We start from the raw sequence: 21,700 nt of genomic DNA, 5'->3' as shown, positions 1-21,700 counted from the left end.
CTCCAAACAACATAGTGCATAATCTTAACTGATCTGTACCATGCATTTTCTTCTGACCACTTCCATCCTCTTTTAGAGACAGCTCCATCGGCATACTGGGCTCAATGTTGGCTAAGGAAACTTTTGTTGATTCCCAGTTAATACCAAGGGAACTGAAATTATCAAATTTACGCCCCTGCTGGTCAAAAGCAGCCAAGTCCAATACTGGATTGCGATAGTTTGAAACAGGAACCTGAAAAGGAAAAAAAAAAATTGGACTGGAAACTGAAGAGATGCTAGGATCCCTTTGATCCCTGAAAAACAGTTACATGCAGCAGAATGGCAACTTTCAAACAAAGGACATCACCTTGTTCAGTTCCATGAGATTTTTAAGGTAAAGTTTTGTCATTAGAACATTTCATAAGAAAAGTAATGGTAAACCAGTCACCAATGAAAAGCCATATTAGATTGTACTTCAACTTTTGTTGTGTGCCAATGAGTCTACTTATAAAACACTTGAGCAATCTCTGGATTCTGAAAAATGAAAGAGGTCTGGAGATATTAACTTGCTATTACACACAAGATGCATTTCAGGGTTATAAATCTTTCAAAGGGCTACTAATGATATCATGAACTTCAAGTCTGATGCCTGAGGAGTTTGTGACAACAGTTCAACCCCAAACTGTTTTAATAACGTGAAAATATCTACCTCAAGACATTAAAAAAGACAACAAAGAAAATATATAAAGTTACACATAAAGGCAAGACTTCTAATTTTGTGAAACTAACATGTTTTATACTTATGAATGCTGATGCTAGGATGCCATGAATGTCACATGCTAGCAGGGGAGCACAAAGTTTTACTCATTTGGATGATGGAGTCATATCTCCTTAACATAGGCATAACCACCAAATAAACATTGCCTATGTATTCTGGGCCAGATTTTCAAGCATGCATGCACTTTTACATATGCCCAAATTCAATGCACAACACTCTCTTCCACGCTAATTCATGCAAGCATGTAGATATTTGTACACAAACAAACAAACAGTTGCGCCTATACAAGTTAGGCACATGTGCGTACTCGCAAGCATTTTAAAATCTGGCTCTATCGATACAATAAACGTGGACTATCCAGATTAGAATCAAAGGGTATGAGGAACAACTGTTGTACCCAGAAAGAGTTGTTAAAGACATATTTTTGTTTCAAGTCAGATAAACATGGTAGCTGACCTGCATTTTGTTTACACTAAGTTTTCAAACAAAAATACAAAACAAGGATGTTATCAAATACACACTAAGAACAACTGGGAGGTCAGAAGAAGGAAACAGAACACAATCAAATTTTGCAAGAAACCCATGCATAGCAGAGAGTACATACAAGGGAGGAGTTCCTCTGTCCTTATCCCAGATGACCCATGAAATCCTAGGAGACATCACTCCAGAGGCCCTCTGACAGGGGCACTTGGAGGTCAGAGGACATGACCCACATGCTTTTGCACACACATCCTATTACCTGGTATGGCCCCTATACACATACTCAAACAATCCCCTTAATACCCCTACATTCTGATTATTCTTGTTCCTAGCACGGGTGGAGTTGGAACTAGTGCTGGTCAGTCAGAACATAGGTGCTCATTATTGCTGCTCTTGCAGCCTGTGAGCACGCCTGTTTTGGGATACTGCCACAAGGAGGCACAATTTGCCTTTTAGAGGTGAAATAAGTGGATCACTCCTGGGTCATTATCAGACTTACCACTTGCTTGTTTTGTTGCAGCAAAGGGCAGGAGAGGTCAAGCTGAGGATTTGCATAAATAGGAGTCAAAGTGAGTCGGGAAGGGGCTGCGCAGATAAATTTCACAACGGCAGGTTCGATGGCTGGAAAAGGGTTGGTAACTGTGGGCTTATTTCCAACTGTTAAGGCAATCACCTGTATGACATTTGGGAAAGTCAACAAGGTAGATGAAAGCAAAGAACAATGGAGTGCAAGTATATTTTACAGGTATAACTATCCTGCTTGAGGCATCTGAGTTATTTTCTGGTGTCGAGATAGAATAAATAAGATATATGAAAGGCTCATGAGTTCATGCCCCAATCACATTCTATACCACAGACAGGCAAGTGAAAAGGATACATTTTAAACGCTGTTCCAGACCATTATCAAAGCACAAATTCTCAGTAATAACTATGAAAAGGGACTCTCTCACCAAACTGACAAGAAGGCGGCTTTCAGAGCTTATAAAGACAGTCATCTGGGGTCACTCTCTCATAAGAGGGAAAGGAAGCCAACAGGGAACTGGGCTGGAGGTCCTGTAGATACTTCAGTAGCTTTAAAAACGGCATTTTTTTTTCATATTTTCCCTACAGCTCTCTCTCACATGATAATATCAGACTGAATTAAGTTCAGGCACCTTGGATTTTCCCCTTGTTGGCTGCCTATGAATAATCCCTATCAGCTAGTGGTGAGAATTATTGCAATGCCATTCAAATTAGACCATTTCTATATCATGAAGGTTCCGAATTATACACCATTACCCCAATATAACGTGGTCCTCGGGAGACAAAAAAATCTCAACGCGTTATAGGGGAGACCGCGTTATATCAAACTTGCTTTGCCCCACCCCCATTCCTTGTTCCCTGACCACCCCCTCCAGAGACCCCCGTCCCTAATCACCCCCAGGACCTCACCCCCTCCCCCTGTCCCCAAGACTGCTCCGACCCCTGTCCACACACACACACACCCCGACAGGCACTCACCAGCAGCAGCAGGAAGCAGAGCAGCCCAGAGCCAGTCCGATCCACTCCACCAGCTCCCAGCCGCGGCGCTCCGCTTCCCGCTGCCGGTGAGTGCGGGGAGATGGGGAAAGGATTCCACGCACACACACATACACACACACCCGCGCACCAGCAGCAGAGCAATGCGGCCCCAGCCCGCTCCAGTTTCCTTGCCCCGGCCTCAGCCGTGTCACTGGGGGACGGCTGGGGAAAGGTCCTGCACTCACCTATGGTGAGAAGTGGAGTGCCACGGCTGGGAGCTGGCGGAGTGGAGCTGGCTGGGGTTGGGCTGCTCCGCTTCCCACTGTCGGTGAGCGCGGGGAGGTTGGGGAAAAGACTCCCCCCGTACTCACTAGTGGCGGGAAGCAGAGCGCTGCGGCTGGGAGCTGGCAGAGTGGAGCGGGCTGGGGCCGGGCTTCCACCGCTGCTGGTGAATGCGGCGGGGGGGGGGGGGGGAATCTCTTCCCCCAATCCCCCTCCCCCGAGCAACACGGCTGGGGCGAGGCAAAGGAAGCAAGAGCAGGCTGCTCCCACCCCCCAGCTAATCCCCTGAGCCACTCGGGGACTGCGGGGTCCCCAAAAGTGCCCTCCCACAGGCTCCTGCCCCCAGACCCTGGGGCAGGGGAGCCCCTGACCGCCCCCAAGACCCTCTGCCCCTTATTGAACCCCTCGTCCCCAGCCTGGCCTGGCACCCTTAACATGCTGTTCAGAGCAGCATGTCAGAGCTTTACCGTGTTGTATGTGAACCTGCATTATATCGGGTCGCGTTATATCAGGCTAGAGGTGTATTTTCTTACAGAAGTCCCCGATCGGGGGGTAACAGCAAGAAACTGTTTCTTTTGGTCTAGGCCTGCTAGATTCAATTGGGTTTTGTGCAGTATGCATTTTGGGATGCCAGCTACATTGGGTAGTTAATAGCCCTTGGAAGATGATTAGATAACTGGTCAAAATGTAGACAACAGCAAGGCAATATGCAAATTGAATAGCGTCTGCAGGCAGGGGAATTCACTTCTACTACATATTGCAGAAACAAGCGCTAATGGATCTTGGCTGTGTGTGTACCCAATCTCTGAACACTAGAGCTGGACACCTTCCCATAAGTGACTGGATAAGTGGCATACCAGACTGGTACACCATAGAGAACCTGGGGCCCCCTTACTGATATTTATTCAGGTCAACGGAGCTACACCAAGGATTAGTTTGATCCAGTATTGCAAGTTAGACTAAAGAGTTAAGTCTCTTCTTAAAATAACCTTTTGCAATTATCTTATTCATGGTAAATACATTCAACGGCAGCTATAAGGATTTATCTGTTTTAATACCTTCCATGATATACAGTTACTATGAACTGGCTTCATACTACAATAAAGCCACTGTAATCCTCTTTATAACAATTTCAAAAATGCTTCACTCTTGACTGACACCATACTGAACAGAGTTCATAAGCAATAGGCAGTCTTGTACTTATTCAAGTTCCATATTGGCGTATTACAAAAGCTGTTAATCATTTGGAGGCTATACTTTATTATAAATCAATCTGGTTTCTTGTCTCAATTTCTCTGCCCAGGATTTGACAGAGAACAACATAAATAGCTTCTGGCACTTACTTGTTCTCCCAAGGTTTTGCAAGATACTCTAACCCAGTGCTGGAAATGATTCCGAGATGTCGGAGGCCCAAATAAAGATAAACCAATACTTTCTGTATCTTCAGCAGTGATGTTCCTAAAGAATTTTGAAGGTTCTTGTACCCATGGTCTTGGTCCACCTTCAAACAACATGTCTTTGGAAGAACCCAAAGTTACCAAGGCAACAGAAGAAGGATCTATAGTCTGGAAATGAACAAAAGTTATACTCATTCATATACACACACATATACACACATATATACGATACTGAAATCTATCAGGTGACCATACTTTATGTGAAATTTTTCTCATTCTCAGTGGAAGAGCCGTTTGATTATCATTTCTGTTTAGCCGATGATCTGTTCTACCAAAACTTTTATAAATATGGTTAATTCAGAACACAGCAGTACTAAAATGATTAGCAACGATTAAAAGTAAACTTTGCTCATTAGGGCTATGCCCACAGTGCCTTAGGAACTCTGTTTTTCCTTCTATTGATGATAATTCTCCCATCTCATGTTAACTGAGTTACTCCAGAGGGAAGAGATTCTGAGTAAAATCCTGGTCCCACTGAAGTAAATGGCAATCTTCTCATTGATTTAAATAGGGCCAGACTGCACCCTCTATCTTTTGAAACCCTTTGGGTTGATTAATCTCCCAGGTACAGCTGTTCTTCAGAACCTGCATTTTACACCCTGACTTTATTTACCCTACTAAACGAAACGAAGGTCTCACTTCAAAACCCTACAGGAATATTAGAACAAATTCTGCACTGATTTAAATCCTAGCCCATCTCATTGACATTGCCTGCAATGGAAATCAACATGGAAATTGGTTTGACATTTTTAATATACAAAGAATCATCTGTTTCAAGTATTCCATGACCTGATGTTAGTAAGACAGACCAAAAGAGCTGCCTCTTCAGCAAGCAGACGCTGTAAGTCTAACAATAACTGCTTTGGCTGGCTCAATAATAGGATGGCTCAATTCTTTCTGTGAAAATTAGCGCATGCTGCTTGGAGGAACATAGTTATAAATGCTGGGCACAGACTAATTTTCACTCAACCCTCATAGGTTATTCTCATTGCACAGACATCCACATGTTGCCAAAATTGTAAAGTTTATTCATTCGTGTGCTTTTGCCCTGTCCTTGGCTCCTAACTATTTGTCTTCTTACTGCAGGGATTCTTCCACTTTTTCGCTCTGTGGACCACTTCATAAGAGACGTTCTAACGGAAGACAACTCCTCCCAATGTCTCACCCCTCATTTTTATACACAAAAATAGTTCATTCTTCAGATGGCAACAACAAGGAAGGGTAGTATGGATCACTGTTTGAAAACCACAGTTCCAAGGTCTTTCTAAAGTTCCTGTCACTGTGCTATCTAAGCACTGGCCAACAATGAAAAGATAACAGAGTAATCCCTAAAGTAAACTATCCTCCCGCTTCCATACACCCATGTCCCTTTTATTTGTTGCCCCCAGACGGGATGCACTGATGTCATATCTGTAATACTTCTAATGAATAGATAATATCTTAACTCAGTGGGAGAGAAGATCTTTTATTCTGTTCTGGATAGCTCAACATCCTCCTCTCTGAAAGATGCGCAAGGATCTCCTCTTTTTTTAAAAGACTTCTTTGATCTGATATGGAATCCATTTATGGCTTCTGTTAAAGGCTATATTTAATTTTCCCAAACCTGATGCATTCCATTTTGTAATCTCAATCTGTGTATTTTAACACCAAGAAATGAAACACTCATTCTTCAACTGATGCAATTAATTTAACTTTTTCCCAGTCGAATGGACTCCTCATCCCCTTAATACAATACCTATATTCACTTGTATAAACTCTTACATGTCAATTTAATCTTTTGAATTTACTATCTATGCTGTGTTCAATCTTCAGACACCCAACAGCTTACCTAGTTTATAGATAAAGAACTGAAAATGTATGGCATCTTTGCCCTATAAAACTGTATTGGGAGTTAGATTTTTTTATGTAGTACTCAGAGCTGAATTTAGAATACTTTATAAAATAAAACTGCAATAAATATAGCCACATAGTAGCCATATAGTAATTAAGAAGATGGAATGATTATTGGCAGAGGCGAAGTAGAGTTCAGGGGATGGGAGTGGGACAGAGCAGCAAACAGGCTCTACTGGGTTAAGACTGACTACTGTGTATTTCCAAATTGATCCCCACTTTCAGATTGTTAGACAGAACTTGCCCTTGTCCATAAATCTCCACAATGAGCCTTGGGGATGAAATACAAAATTAGTGGTTTAGTTCCATACTGGTGAAACAGGATTTCTTTTACTCTGATCAATGCTGCAGAAAAAACTCGTGGACAGAATGTGAAATCATCGTTAGACGTATGCAAATTTATTTATTCCAGATTCTGAAACACTACTATCCTAACATGCAGTAGTGGTAGCCTCTGCGGATTCAGTCATTGGCATCTAGTCATGAAGCTGACACACTGTCCTATGCTTCTTAATCATTCCCTGGACTTGTGAACACTGTCCTTTAAATGAGGTTCTTATTTCACTTTGTAACCTGTCCAATGGTGAAACACATTTTAATTGTTTGCAAGGAAAAAAATACTCAGTTCCACAGACTACACAGGCCACCAGACTCTGCCTTTTTTGCCAAATAATGGTTGTGTGTGCTGTGACTACACAACTACGCTTGCTTCTACCTGCTGCTGTGGCCATGCAATTGTGACTGGTCTCATTACTAAGCTTATTAGGCCAATCACTAATCATTTTAAACAGACAGTTAGATACAAGGAAGGCTTTGAACCTCCCACCACTTCAAAGTTTACTGATGAGTAACTAATTAATTCAACAGTTATAATATTTTCCTCCAAAATGTATCTGAGTTCAGAAAGATTCAATTTCAACCTTGTACTGTGTGTTATCATTTAGCAGCATACTTTTGCCATTTAATTCACCTAATAGCACCTTCATCTCCCAGGATTTTATATTACTCTCATTGAGATCTGCAATACACTGCCTTTGCTTCATTACTGTGGTTTTTATATTTCCTTTTTGAAGTGAAGATAACTCTGGGCAAATTTAATACAGGACTCATGAAAGTTAGAGACTAGCAAAACTAGCTAAAAACAGGAATAGTCTGAACAGCATGTGCACCCAAGTTCTCCTACTCTCACATGAAATGTCCCTCGCTTCTGGCAAACAGAAGCAGGGAATGGGTGACAGCGGATGGATCACTTGATGATTACCTGTTCCATTCATTCCATCTGGGGCACCTGGCATTGGCCACTGTCAGAAGAGAGGATACTGGGCTAGATGGACTTTTGGTCTGACCCAGTATGGCTATTCTTATGTGTTCTTATATGCATCACTCTTCCAGCAAATCCACACTCACGCTGACAGTATCCCCTGATATTCTAGTCTTAAGTCTTTTCTTCAGTCCCGTCTATCTGTGATTGTTTTCTGATAGCACCAAACTCACTTTCATTTCTGAACTAAGGGAGAAAGAAATACAGTGCACTAACCCACTACAGAATTCTACCAAGTCCTTTGTTTGGCTTTGGGCACTGATTTGGCCAAGAAACATCTCAAAGACATCGGGTAAGTTGTGGTACAGAAATCAAACTGCTTGCAGTAAGTATTGGCCCTGATTCAGAAAAGTACTTAAGCACATGCTTAAGAGACATGATTACCTGAATTGGGAAATCCCCAGTCAATGGACTCTCTCATTTTCATATACTAGCACATAATCTCAAATCTCAGCTAAAATTTAAATGAATTTTCCAAGAGTAGACTGTTTTAAGAGCATCAGTTAGAGAGAATATCTTACTACAGGCTTACTTTTAGTGGTAGGTAGGCAGCAATGGTGATGCTAGCACTAAGGTGGACATGACCATGAGCGTAACTAACAACAAGCGTTGTGTATCCTTGAGCTTCAGCTTTCACTCTGACTCCACTGCAAAAATCAGAACTTGGCTTAAGTCTCCCTGTCAAAAAAACCCAAACAAATAAAGAGTAAACATTTGGGGAGAATAAGCAAGACATTTTAATACAGATTTTAATATAGCTTTCTTGACAGTATTACATTGATGCTAGAAATATACAGGGAATATGTACAGATAATTTCAGTGACTGCACGAAGGAAATGCAATACCCATAGTTCTATTGAATAATGTATTGTCATTAGCCTCAAAACTGTCACCTTATGAAACATACAAACTTATTAAACTTCTTTTCCTTCCAAATTTTTCTAAAAAGACATCAGTCTTCTCTTTGGGATACAGAGTAATATAATTTGCTCTCTTTCTTTTAGCAGAGTATTTTTCCCTTGCTGTTCTAAATTGAAACTGGCTTGTAATTAAGCCAAAATAAAATGCATGGTTAAAACAATCTTTACTGCACAGAGCATGATATATTTCCTATGTTCAAGTTAATGATTAAGTTCTAAGTTTTATCTAGGGGAAATTAAGTTGTCAGTTTCATGGCACGTGCCTGTTTGCTAACCCAGGTGTTTTGTGGGGTTTTCTTTTCTTCTCTCTCTTTTTTTGGGTTTGACTGGATTTTTTTTTTTTAAAACAGAACAATGGCAAATAAGGTACATATACAAACTAGGTAGAATGACATTTAAAAGAGCTGCCTCTTCAGCAAGCAGATGCTGTAAGTCTAACAATAACTGCTTTGGCTGGCTCAATAATACAACACAAGGAAGAACTAACTAACAAGAGGCAGGCTAACAAAGGATTGTGGGTGCAAGGTAATCTGATCCAGCAGACACCAGATGACAACAAAGTTGCTCAGCCTGTTAGTGCAGAAGGATTCATAAATGGCAAATTTAGAAGAGATTGCACATTCCATATTCTGGTCAGACAAGTGCTATAATGGTGGGAACAGCTGGGGAAGCACCTGAGGAAATACACTGCTTAAAACAGTAAGCTTCAGAAGGACAGTCCGTTGGCCCTGCTTCAATGATTGCAGTGAATGGAATTTAAGAAATTAATATCCTCGTCCCCCATTTCTCCCAGAAAACAAGCAAACAATCAGATGGGTGAATGGCTTAATAGAAGTGAAAAGGGAACTTTATGCAAATTTGGGCACGGTATAATAAATGAAAGAGTTTGGTATCTTCACATCAGCCAACGTGACTCCCCAAAACCTGACATAATTGGTCATCTCTGGTGAGGAAGCCATCAGGTCTGTCACAGCATGGACTTTGAAAAAACAGTGGAAAGGTCTGGGGGAGAGCAGCGTGTATGTGAGTCTGAACATTCCTCAGTGTACTCGGCTTATTTGTTGCGAGAGATTTTGGTATCCTTAAATACTAAAAGACAAAGAAATAAAAATGCTTTTCCATTAAAAAACAGGCATCTTCAATATACAGAAATGTTGGACTACTATGGTCTCTGTATTTGCAGTTGGACATCTCTCTAGTAATCTGCCATGAATCCATTAAAACAGGCCATTACAAGTAGGTGAATGATTTATATTTGTAACATCTCTATTTGTCTTGTAACCTGAACTGAATACATAGGGTTTTGTTGTTGTTTTTTTAATCACCTTGGAGCGGTTTGAAGACGCCGCGGTTTTCTACCTCCACGACTAAGTCGAAATGTGAACAATCGCTCAGTGTGACCATCTCACTGGTTTCAATATTCACTAGGCCATTAATCCTCAAGGGCAGCTCCAGTATCTGACCCACACGTGCTTCAACTTGACATGGCGTGAACTCCATGCCACTAGGTTCAGTTACATATACCTGAGAGAGACAAGAAAAAACAATAAGGTAAGACACAGCTGCATAAGGAACTAGAAAGAAAGTTTAAGACTCAGTAATTATGTTTTCCTCCCAAAAAACCCCTCTCAAGGGCACCTACCACATTCAGTTTCCCTCTGAGAGAAGTGAGCTAGAAACAACCGCCCAGAACCCCAACAATGCTGTTCCCCATAACTGCCAGGGAGAGGTGCGAAAGAGTGACTAGAAGTGTTCCCTAAAATTTTAATGCTCTGACAGATGAGATCTTTTCATGAGTGCATTGAAACCTGCACCTATTTTTATGCACTCTATAATCTGCTGCCTATTTTATTCTGGGATTATTTTAAAATGTTGGACCTTCCCCCCCATTAAGACACTACCACAGATTCCGACAGAGGAAGTTTCTGAGCTCAAGTTCCACTGGTATAAGGGCTTGAGCCAATCCCATTGAAGTCAATGGGAGTCTTTCAACCGGTTTCAATGGGCTTTGGATCAAGAAAGGAAATGGCAGCACCGTATGAGGGAAATGCTGATGGGGGTTTATATTATTTTTTTCTATAACTAGTTAATAGACTCTGATTAAGGGAGTCTTTTTTCAATAGTGTATTTATAAGAGATTGTCAAGGGTGCTCAGTGCTTGGTATAGTTTGGGGTTTTTTGGTACGATAGCGGAAATCTGAATAAGTAAAATGACAATCTGGAGCTTGATCCTGCAACTTTTATTTATGCAGGTAATGCTTACATGAGAGGTGACAAAGAGTCCTGTGGCACCTTATAGACTAACAGACATACTGAAGCATAAGCTTTCGTGGGTGAACACCCACTTCGTCAGATGCATGATGTGAGAAGCACCTCTGACCTCAAAAGAGTTACGTGTATAAGTAAGAGGCAGCATCAGATCCTAGGACTCTAGATGGTCTGAAATGATTAACAGAATGTTTAAAGACATTATCTGAAGTGTTGATGAGCAGGCCCTTGAATGGTATTTGTTTGTTACTCCGATTTGTTACCTTTTTGCTAATGTTAAAGAAACCATCACAGACAGATTGTAACACTTCATAACCATTGCTGTGATCAAAGCTTTTCATTTGCAGCATCTTTAACTTTTTAAACCATCTGCCAAAAGCTTCAGGGTAAATTGTTAGACCATATGGTATGGTGTTAAAACTGCAATCCTCATGGAACATAAATGACTATTATTATAACTTGCTTATCAAGGTCAGCAGATAAAGCTCCTGCCCCAAACACTTCAATTTATTCCAAACAGAACACATAACGTTAACACGTTAGCAGAGATATTTAGTACCGTCACACGATGCTCTATTTGCTCAATCTATTGCTCTAAAAGTTGCATGGTAAGAAGCATTTTTTTGAGTTATTACCATCTATAAACTTTGAATTGTATTTGGAAATAGAGTTTTAATTAAAAACATCATTTCTGAACCTCCTGCAGGCAACTGTCATATTGCTAAAAAGTGACATCTTTGGGACACAGATAATATGGGCGCAGTGTCACAGAAAGATTGTAAAGTAGCTTCCATCTTGCTTTAATACTGGTTTAACAGCCAGATCATCACAGTTTACACATTTAAACACTATGCTTAATGTCCATTTAAACTACATTTTGTAGAATTGATGTAGTTAACTTAAAATACATTAAAAGCAAGCTGGTGCACCCTGCAAAGATGTTGCAGATGCACTCTGACCCAGCAAATTTTGTTTCAAAAGATTTTTCCCCCAACACAGTCATATTAAACAAAAGTCTGGCTGCTTAAATAGTTCTCTTTTCATTACGGGACAGTACTAGAGAGTTTGACAAGCACATACTCTCTCACACTCTTGCCAGAAGGAGCTCTGAAGCAAACAAGGGTACAATGTGGAACCTGAAGGATTTTAGCTATGCTGGATAAGGGAAGTCATAAAAGCGATTACGGTAGGCATTTTGAGTCACTAGTGTCTGTAATTTTAATTCAGTCAATTCGCTCCACATCAGCTGCTAAATTATATCCATGCACCCGTTATGCAGGTGCATTCTTCCAAGTCTACAAATGCTCTTCCGAACTCAACTGCCACCTTTTCCTGGAGATGGATAGCATTTTTTTTTTTTTTACAAGGCTCTCAGTTTGATGTAAGAGTGAAAAGTTGCTTGCCAGTCTGGGTCTCTCATTGCTTGGCATAAATAAGCATATTCCAGGTGAGGAGTTCTCTATTTATGACCATATTGTACACAAATGTACCTGCTCCAGGTCTCAAAATAGTCAAATAAATCACACACAAATTTGCAGCTCTCAACCACCATCTCTTACTTCTACTGCTGGAGTTTAGGAGCAAGCTTTTACTCCTCAATTCAGGTTCTCTCTACAATGCTTAGCTTTTTAAAGCTGTACTTCTACTCTGCCTTTTTCAAAAGCCTGCATTCGGGCCATGCTCATGCTTCAGAGGCTGCATTTCACTGAGGCTGATACAGACAAGGGTATGCCCACTGTGGCCCCAATCCAGCTTAAAAAGTTAAGCATATACTTACATGCCATGCTATATTGGGGCTGCCTGTATTCCTAAGAGCACCATGAATGCTACACAACAGTCGAATACAGTGAAAAAGAACACCGTTTTTGAAGTAGGCAGAATGCAATTACCCAAGTTAGAATCTGACCAGAACAACTGGGGCTACTGCCTTCTCTTTTGTAAAATAAATTAATAAAATAAAATAATAGGCTTTATCCATTAAATTTATTTTCTACCATTTTTTGTTCAGGATTACTTAAAGGCATTGGCCAGTTCTCCATTAAGGAACAGGGCACCATGTAAGTTCCCCCAACTGAAAACTTCCAAAGCTGCAAAAATGCTAGGAAAAAGTATTTAAATTCATGGAGCTCCATCATAAGCCTCAAATAGGGACTTTTCTGCTCCCCCACTTCTTGTCACAGAGATTTTCTTGTAGGTAGATTGCGATGCTTGTTCCTAGATTTTTCCCCACTAGGTCACTACCACAAGCAATAATTATTCTATAAAAGCAGTAAGAGTGGGTGTGGGTTTGCAGAGAGGTGGCCAATGCTTCCAAATGCCTCCTGACTGAAGTATATTTTTTTGTCCCCTGTATCCTTCTGAAGCAATAACCCACTGAAGGAATCATGGTGTCTTTTCTAAACACAGTTTTAGCTTGTTTTGGGATCTGGAGCTCAACTGGGTTTGTCACATGGAATTTTGTAAAATTCTGGCTTTCTATCCTTGCTGAGAAATGCCCATCCACCTGGATGGTGTCTGCTATCATTTAGCATAAGGGAAAAACAAACTGTTTCTGGTAGGGCAACAGTGTTTTTACTTAGGGTTATCAGGCTGATTGCTTGGCCTGCAGTGAGTATTTGTTACTTTTTTAACATAAAGGATTTAACTGGGAAAAGCCTTTCCTAGGAGAGGAGGTAAAGGGACAGGCTACATTTCATCGCCGGGACTGACGTTAAAATAGAAATTAAAGAGATAGTCTGAGAGGAGCCCCCAGTAGCATGAGCTCTGACTCAGCTTGCCAGCCGCAGGGCATGGATGCAGAATTCTGTGGGACATGTGACCAGGGGTTGTGGTTTAAGAGACACTCTGCTCCTTGACTGACAGCTCTCCCTGCCTTCTCTACTGCTGCTAAAGCCAAATTTCAGAAGAGACCAGAGAAAATACTGTTTACCTTCATTTCTCCATAGTGCAGTGGGTTCTGAACATCATTTGCCTGTATAACACTGACACCAATATCACTTCCAGTTGTCATGACTCCTTTGACTGTTACTGTAGCAACAGCCTGGTTAGAATAGGACCAACTGAAATTTCCACTTCCACCGTGAGCCTAAAACATGAAGGAAAAATATTTAATTTGTATTAATATGGTGCCCTGTTCTCTTGGTTACCATCTACCCAAACTTCAGACATAGTACATAAAATGCTAACCACACTGCGTAGAGTTAAGAATGCTAGCACTGAAATACAATGAAACTGAGGCCCCAACACTTTAAATCAGCAAGGCCAGGGATTAGCAGATTCCTGCTCTTCATTCATTTTAATTTCAGATTTATTCACACATATTCATTTTGCTCATCACTGCTGCTAACCTAAACGCCTCTCTCTACCACTGCTGCAAAATTCTAATACTCAAAGATTCCTGTGATTAATAGCACTTGCAGTCAGCATATCATTTCACAAGTCAGCAGAACAGAGGCCCAGCGTGTGTGATTGCTGTATTTTTCAAAACTCTGATTAATTTTCTGTTGCTGAAAGCCAAAGACAGTCAAGTGGACATTTTTAGGTCTCAGTGCAGCTAACCTACTGTACTATGGCAACTGGCTTCTACCAACGGGAATTGTTGAGAAGTCTAAAAAGCAAAAGAAGAGGGCAGAGAAAAGGAAACAAAAATTGATTTTTTGCTGCCATTGCATCTTTATATTTAGCCTGAACAGTATGTTAGCAGATGTTTCTGTATCTGTACATCCAGCATACATACTGCTCCAGGAATTTATCCATCAGGAGTGAGTGATAGGTAGCAATGCAGATTGCCTACACTTACATTGGGCAATTCAGAGGCCTTTATACTGTGTAGGTTACATCCTCAGCCAGGCTCTCTAAGGATTCAATCATTGCCAAACCTAGATATTCAAGTCAAAGGGGACCATTCCCAAGAATCAGACCTTTCCAGTTCATGAAGGATTGCCAGGACTTTAACTTTATTTTAGTTTAGTGGAGCGAGGAGGAACAACTTATTATTCAGTCTTACGGTCTGTGTCGCAAGAAAGATGAATGACCTTGCCCATTAAGTAGTATGGTAACTCTATAGCTTATTGAAATCAAAGCAGAATACTATCTGCTGAAATTTCACATTCACACTGAGTCAAGAACCATTGAGTTTGCCCCATCAGAAGTAACACTGTCATTCTCAATCTGTAACATTCTTATACAAAGAAAACCATTGCTATAGAATTCATAGTTTTTAAACAGCATTATGGTAAGTTACAAAAATAACTCTGTGGCAACATCTTGCTGCACAGCAAAAGGTACTGAGAATAATTTGCATTTTTAAAAAAAAAACACATCTTTTTCTCTATCACCCAGGTGCCCCTCTCCACATGCTATAATCGACCTGTGAGACAATGTTCCATAATGAGAATAATGTCCTACGGTAAGAAGCTTCAAATTATGTGGGGGTTAATTTCTGTAGCATAGTAAACATTTTCTATAAACACGATTCAACTGATATAAACAAAGTACAATGAAAAACACAGTTCATGTGGGCAGTAATCATAGGTCTAAAAAGAGGAACAGCTGAGACACATGCAACTAGACTCTTCCCAAAGAATCAAAGAGGAGGTGATTTAATATGATAGTTCCTTTTCTCTCATGGGCTTCTGCATGGCCCATTAACAGAAAATCATCAGAAAAAAAAAATGAAAAACTACTGACCAAATAGGCAACAGTTGGACTGGGACTCGGGTAAATAGGCTCAGTCGAGAAGGGTGAAAGCTCAGATTCCTTAGGATAATGCAGAATTATTTATTCAAAATGCTTTGGAGACATTAGGTCTACCTGGATAAACAGAGCTTCACTTAAAATAGTCAGAAGACTGACTGTAAAAATGTTACCTTCTTATGTGTATGCATCTTCTTACCAGGCAAACAAAAAAAACGTTGCTACATTTTACACTAGTTACTACTGAACAGCTCAGGGAAAATAAACTGGATTCTACCCTGACTTGCACATCATCCATGGACTTGTTAACTGGGCCCACTCTGCACAATTTGTATTACTGATGACTGATGATGCACAAGCCAGAAAGAACACAACTTGATTTTCAGATTCCTAGCTTTGTAAGGCTGACACTTGGCTTTTCTAAAGTAAGTAAAGTAAAAAGATGTTTAAACTCTCTTTTTACACGTATTCAGAGCCAGTTTCGAAATCAAGAAATCAGTGACATAAAATAAACATGGAACCCCCATGATGCAGACACACTTTTCAGAGATTAAACAAACTTTGGGACTAGTCCAAAGCCCACCAAAATCTCTGGGAGTTTATTCCTTGACTTAAAAGGGCTTGATCTGAAACCCACTGAGCAAGAGGTGGAGACTAATCTGAAAACAAGAATGGCAGTAATAATCTGTCTACTGTAATTAATAACCAATTGTAACTGAGCACTAACTGCTGTTGTGATAATTAAGCATACAAATTTGCCCTAATTGTGAGGGCAGCCATGAGAAGGGAAAGTTCATGAAATGTCACAATAGCCTATTACAACAAGCGTTGATGGGCAAAGCAAGATCGAGAGATTGAATTAGTAAAAAGAAAAAAAGGCTTCCTGTTATAATACAAGGACTGTGTTAAGATTGTGACTGGTAAACATGAGGAGCAGAGGACCGGAAATCAATTAATCAAAATACCTGTGTCTGAAATTAGGTCTAACTGATGGACAAAATACCAAGGGTGTGGGTTATTCCGCCCATCACTTCCTTTTGTGGTTCTTAAAGAAAGAGACTTTGGGAGAAAAATTGGTTCCTGGAGTGAGCTTCACTATCCTGGCTGCCACCCTCACCATCTCCTGAGACCCAGGATCTTCATTCTAATCCTGAGAGATGACCACCTGGGATGTCAGACTTTGTCTCCTTCCCCCTAAAATGTGTCCTTTTCCTTCCCTAACTTATTTCTTCTCTTTCCTATCTCTCGCCTTGTTCCTTCTGTCTAATAAGAGTCTGGCTTAGCCGGCAAGACTGCATATTTTGCAACACTGCTGTACACCTGTGACCAGAAAGAGGCAGCTCAAAGCAATGTCCTGAACAGTCCAATGCTAGTAACAAGTTTGCCAGGTCTTGGAGTGGCTTATAAGACCATGTGCTACGTCTGTGTTTTTCCAGCAGTAAGATCAGAAGTGAGAGTTAACATCAGAGACAGACGCTGCATTTTCTGTCTTTGCTGTTCTTTTCTTTCCTTTTTTGTGTATTTTCTTATTTTGACTTCTTAGGAAACAGCACTTTAACAACAACAGCAATAACAACAGCCCATCTCAACTAACGTCTTTTTCCCCAAAAGGGCAGTTATTACCATCCTTAATACCATCGAAAACTGTCAAATGTGTTTTTTCCTTTCTAAATACTTTCGGGAGAAGAACCTCTCTTGCATTCCAGGTGAGGTCTTGGGCATTGAGTCCAAGTGGACCTTGTTCAGGACCTCAATCGTTGAGGCAGCCATGAAAAGCTGTGGCCTGAAGGCAGTTGGTCCGCTGATGGACTCCAGTGGTGAGGGAAGCTGACAAGTCAAAGGAGGCGGCCTGCCGAGCAATGCTCGCGAACCAGACTCCTGATATGGCTGAGAGGTACTGGCTGGCTAAGAGTGCTGCAGCTGGGGCGGTTGTTGAAGCCAAAGCCCAGGCTTGGGAGGAGTTTGGAGAGACCTTGGATAATGACTACCAGATAGCCTCAAAGGTGTTCTGGCAAACCATTTGTCGCTTTAAAAGGGGTCAGCGGGACGTTGCCAAGTCTGTACTCAGTAAGGGTGGTGAAACACTGACTTCGACTAAGGAGATTGTCGAGAGGTGGAAGGAGCACTTTAAGGAACTCCTCAACTCGATGGACATGCTCCCCCTCCAGGAGGCAGCACCGGACACCTCCGGTGAGATCGGATCTATTTCTGATGCTGAGGTCGTTACAGCGGTAAAGTGCCTTCGTAGTGGTAAGGTAGCAGGGGTGGACAAGATTCGCCTGGAGATGCTGAAATCACTAGACAATGTTGGGCTGTCGTGGTTAATGCGCCTGTTCAATGTTGCATTGAAGGCGCTCCGGACTGGCAAACCAGAGCGGTGGTCCCTATCTTTAAGAAAGGAGACCAGACCATGTGTTACAACTATAGGGGGATCACACTCCTCAGCCTCCCTGGCAAAGCCTATGCCACGGTGCTGGAAAGGAGATTACACCCATTAGCTGAACCTCAGATTCAGGAGCAACAATATGGATTCCATCCTGGCCGTGGAACAATGGACCAGCTCTTTGCTCTCATGCAGATAGTTGAGGGGTCGTGGGAATTTGCTAATCCAGTTTATCTTTGTTTTGTAGACCTGGAGAAAGAATATGACCACGTTCCACGAGATGTCTTGTGGGAAGTGCTGTGGGAGTATGAGGTGTCAGTGCCGCTTTTGCGTGTTATCTGTCCCTCTATTCTCGGAGGGAGAGCTGCGCTCATATTCTTGGCATCAAGTCGAGTTCGTGCAAGGTGGGCGTTGGACTCCACCAAGAATGCGTCTTGTCTCCACTGCTGTTCATGATTTTCATGGACAGGATATCAAGGTGCAGCCAAGCTGTGGAGTGCATCTGGTAGAGGGACTCAGAGGTGGCATCTCTGCTGTTTGCAGCTAATGTCCTTGCTTCTTCAGACTGTGATCTCAGATGCTCACTCGAACATTTCGCTGCTGAGCGTGAAACGGTTGGGATGAGAATCAGCACCTCCAAATCAGAGGTCATGATCCTCTCTCGGAAGAAAGTGAACTGCTCTCTCCAGATGAGGGGGGAGCAGCTTCCCCTAGTGGATAAGTTCAAGTATCTAGGGGTCTTGTTCATGAGTGATGGCAAAGGGGAGTGTGAGATCAACCAGCGGATTGGTGCGGCAGCAATGCGGGCGCTGTACCTATCCGTGATGGTGAAGTGGGAGCTGAGTTCTCATCCAAGCTCTCTGTTTACAGGTCAATCTACGTCTCCATCCTCATCTATGGTCGTGAACTTTGAATAATGGCCGAAAGGACTAGATCGCGGATACAAGTGGCGGAAATGAGGTTTCTCCGCACAGTAGCTGGGCTTACTCTTTGAGATAGGGTGAGGAGATCGGCTATACAGGAGGGCCTCGGAATAGAGCTGCTACTCCTCTGGAACAAGCGGAGCCAGCTGAGGTGGTTCGAGCACCTAATAAGGATGCCCCCTCGGGGGCTTCCATTGGAAATCTACTAGGTACGTCCCACTGGGCAGAGGCCCTGAGGTCAACCCAGGACACGCTGGAGGGATTATATCTCCCGGGTGGCCTGGGAATGCTGGAGAATCCCCCCAGGAGGAGCTGGAACCTGTTGTGGAGGAAAAGGAGGTCTGGTCCTCCCTACTCTCCATGCTGCCACCGTGACTGTCACAAGGAATAGATGCATAAAGGAAAAAAGACGACGACGACAACTTTCTCCAGCTAAAGGGAAAGGGAACATAGGGTATGCTTAAAATGAAAGCCGTTTTCAATATTTTACATTTCAAAACCTTCCCCCCTCCTCCTTTTCTGTATTTTCAATAAATTGTTAACAATGATTTGTCATGGCATGTTTGCCATAGTACCAAGCAGGCTGAAGTCTCTGTACATCAAACCCCAAACCTTGTTTACTGTTGGACAGTTAGGATCATTGTAATCCCTGTGACTCTGGGCCCCTTTATTCCATCTAAATTAATACAGTGCTGCTGTAAATGTAGATTAGGTAAAATTTTTCAGAAGACCCACTTTACAATTTAAGGAAATAAAAGCAGACCATCTAAAGATTTATTTTTTATGAAAATCAATGTAACCAGTTGGACATTTTATACAGCGCTAACCACCATGGCACAAAAAATAGATTAAAAGAAGAAACAAAGGAGCATTTTGAAAGAGCATGTGCTAAATGTTCAACTCTCCATCGGGGACAACCAACTTGAGTTACAGCAATGTAATTGAAATGTGCAACAGTGCTGGGCATTTTTACATGGTTATGTACAGGGTAACTGAGTATGAGCTGAATTCTGGCCTCTCACAGGTGAAAATCCAATTGAAGCCAATGAAGTCAATGGTATCATTCCAGATTTACAACACTGTGGAAGAGCAGAATTTGGCCCTGTACGAAGTGCAAAAATAAGCCATTCAAATCTCGTTTTACCATATGTAGGCTGCTTCGTATCTTTTCCTGGACAGTTTGATTAAAGAAAAGACTCATATCTCAGCGCACACATATGCCAAGTGGATAGACAGGAACTGCACATGTAATATTTTTGAGGCCAAATGTGTTGGGAAATCTTCATTTAGCGACCGCCTCAAGGGTTCCAATTTTGATTCTGTAAACAGTATACAAAAAGGTTCCAGTGGAGCACATTCAAAAGATGGTTTGGTTTAATAGTGTGCCTTGGCAAGCATGGCAGCATGAGAAGGGCAGGAGGAGCACAAGAAAGAGGAGAATTTAAAAAATCACTGTTGTTGAATCTACTGTAAATATAGCTGTGGCCTTTGCTTTCCAATAACCATGCTATTGGTACAGCTAGGGAGACAGGCAGGGAACAAAGGATGCCAACATCAATGCTCTAGGGAGCTGCTCACTCATCTTAAGATGGCTTCTTGGCAGTCACTATGCCAACTAATTCAGGGAACCTATTTGCAATAAATTAAGTGCCTCTCTCATTGCCTGAAATCTGTCACACTCAATTATCGTTAAGTTTGGCTTTTTTGTGATTATGCTTTACTTTAAAAGGTACTGACAACAGAGACAAAAATAACAGAGGTGCAACTCTTTTTAAAGCAGTTACCAGTCAGTGCAATTGAACTCCAGTGAAATTCCACCAAACACACTTTTAGGGTGAACATGTCTGCAGCATCTAGAGTTAATATGTAGCAGCAGATTCCACAAACAACTACTGGCCTCACTGAATCTGCCAGAGTGACACTCCCTGCATTTAGATGGCTTCCTTAGCATACCTTTATTGTGTACTGATAGGCTCCTGCCTTTGGCTGCCATGGAAATGTCAAAATGCTCGGTGAAAGGATAATGGGAACATAAATTTCAACTTCTTGCTGGTTTCGTACTGGTACAGGCAATGTATGAACACCTCCATCCTATAATAAGTAACAGCATGTACAATTATAAATGACATTCATAGCACTTGTTAAAAGAAAATTCTGTATTTATTTCTAAATAGGTTACTGAGGAAACACACACACACAAAAAAAGGATATATTTAGCGCCTTTTTTTTTTTTTTTAACTATTAGCTCTGCACTTCCTGTGAGCAAATTAGCAACTCATTGGAACAATGCCTACTCTATATTAGATAAATATTACCACTGTCATCACTCTGGAGCCATGGATGAACATCGCAATTTACTGGCAAATTAAGTAACAAGGAGCCCACTTATCCCTTCTCCACTCCTTGTGCTTCATAACCCTTCTTCACACCCTACTCAGCCCCCACCTACTACAGTCTGTTCAGTGGGAAAGGGGCAGATTGTTGGTGGAGAATAATGCATCTATGCCCAAGGAAGGGATTCTTAATACCATACTCTGAAAATGGCTGTTAAGTTGCCATCAAGAGCCTTCCATGACTATGATTCCCAATGAAGATGTAATTCCCCCTGCTGTTACTCCTGCTGGGGCTCTGAAAGCACTGCAAGTCTCGCAGACCTTGGGGAGGCCTTTTCAGAGAAGCTGACAGAGAGAGGCCGAATGCATGAAGCAGAGGGTGGAATTGGTTCATCACTTTCAAGGAGCGGCTAAGAAGAGATTCGAGAACAAATGTGTCTCAGTATCTGAACCCCGTCAAGTTTCAGACATAAAACCAAATCACTGAATGG

General features: G+C 41.7%; 1 protein-coding gene across 1 annotated transcript in view; it reads right to left on the bottom strand.

The window, feature by feature from the left end:
* The window catches only part of NUP210 (nucleoporin 210), a 116,310-nt gene that overhangs the window by 55,217 nt on the left and 39,393 nt on the right, over positions 1-21,700 (bottom strand). The window contains exons 11-17 of the mRNA XM_045025291.1: positions 20,830-20,967; positions 13,805-13,960; positions 9,933-10,131; positions 8,220-8,365; positions 4,363-4,584; positions 1,737-1,910; positions 40-232 (exon numbers count right to left, since the gene is read on the bottom strand). Of these exons, the coding sequence (XP_044881226.1) occupies positions 40-232; positions 1,737-1,910; positions 4,363-4,584; positions 8,220-8,365; positions 9,933-10,131; positions 13,805-13,960; positions 20,830-20,967 (1,228 nt within the window). The remainder of the gene's footprint in view (positions 1-39; positions 233-1,736; positions 1,911-4,362; positions 4,585-8,219; positions 8,366-9,932; positions 10,132-13,804; positions 13,961-20,829; positions 20,968-21,700) is intronic.

This window comes from Mauremys mutica, chromosome 7 (assembly GCF_020497125.1).
Source record: "Mauremys mutica isolate MM-2020 ecotype Southern chromosome 7, ASM2049712v1, whole genome shotgun sequence".
NCBI classification, from domain to species: domain Eukaryota; kingdom Metazoa; phylum Chordata; order Testudines; family Geoemydidae; genus Mauremys; species Mauremys mutica.
This window is presented reverse-complemented; position numbering and strand designations above follow the sequence as displayed.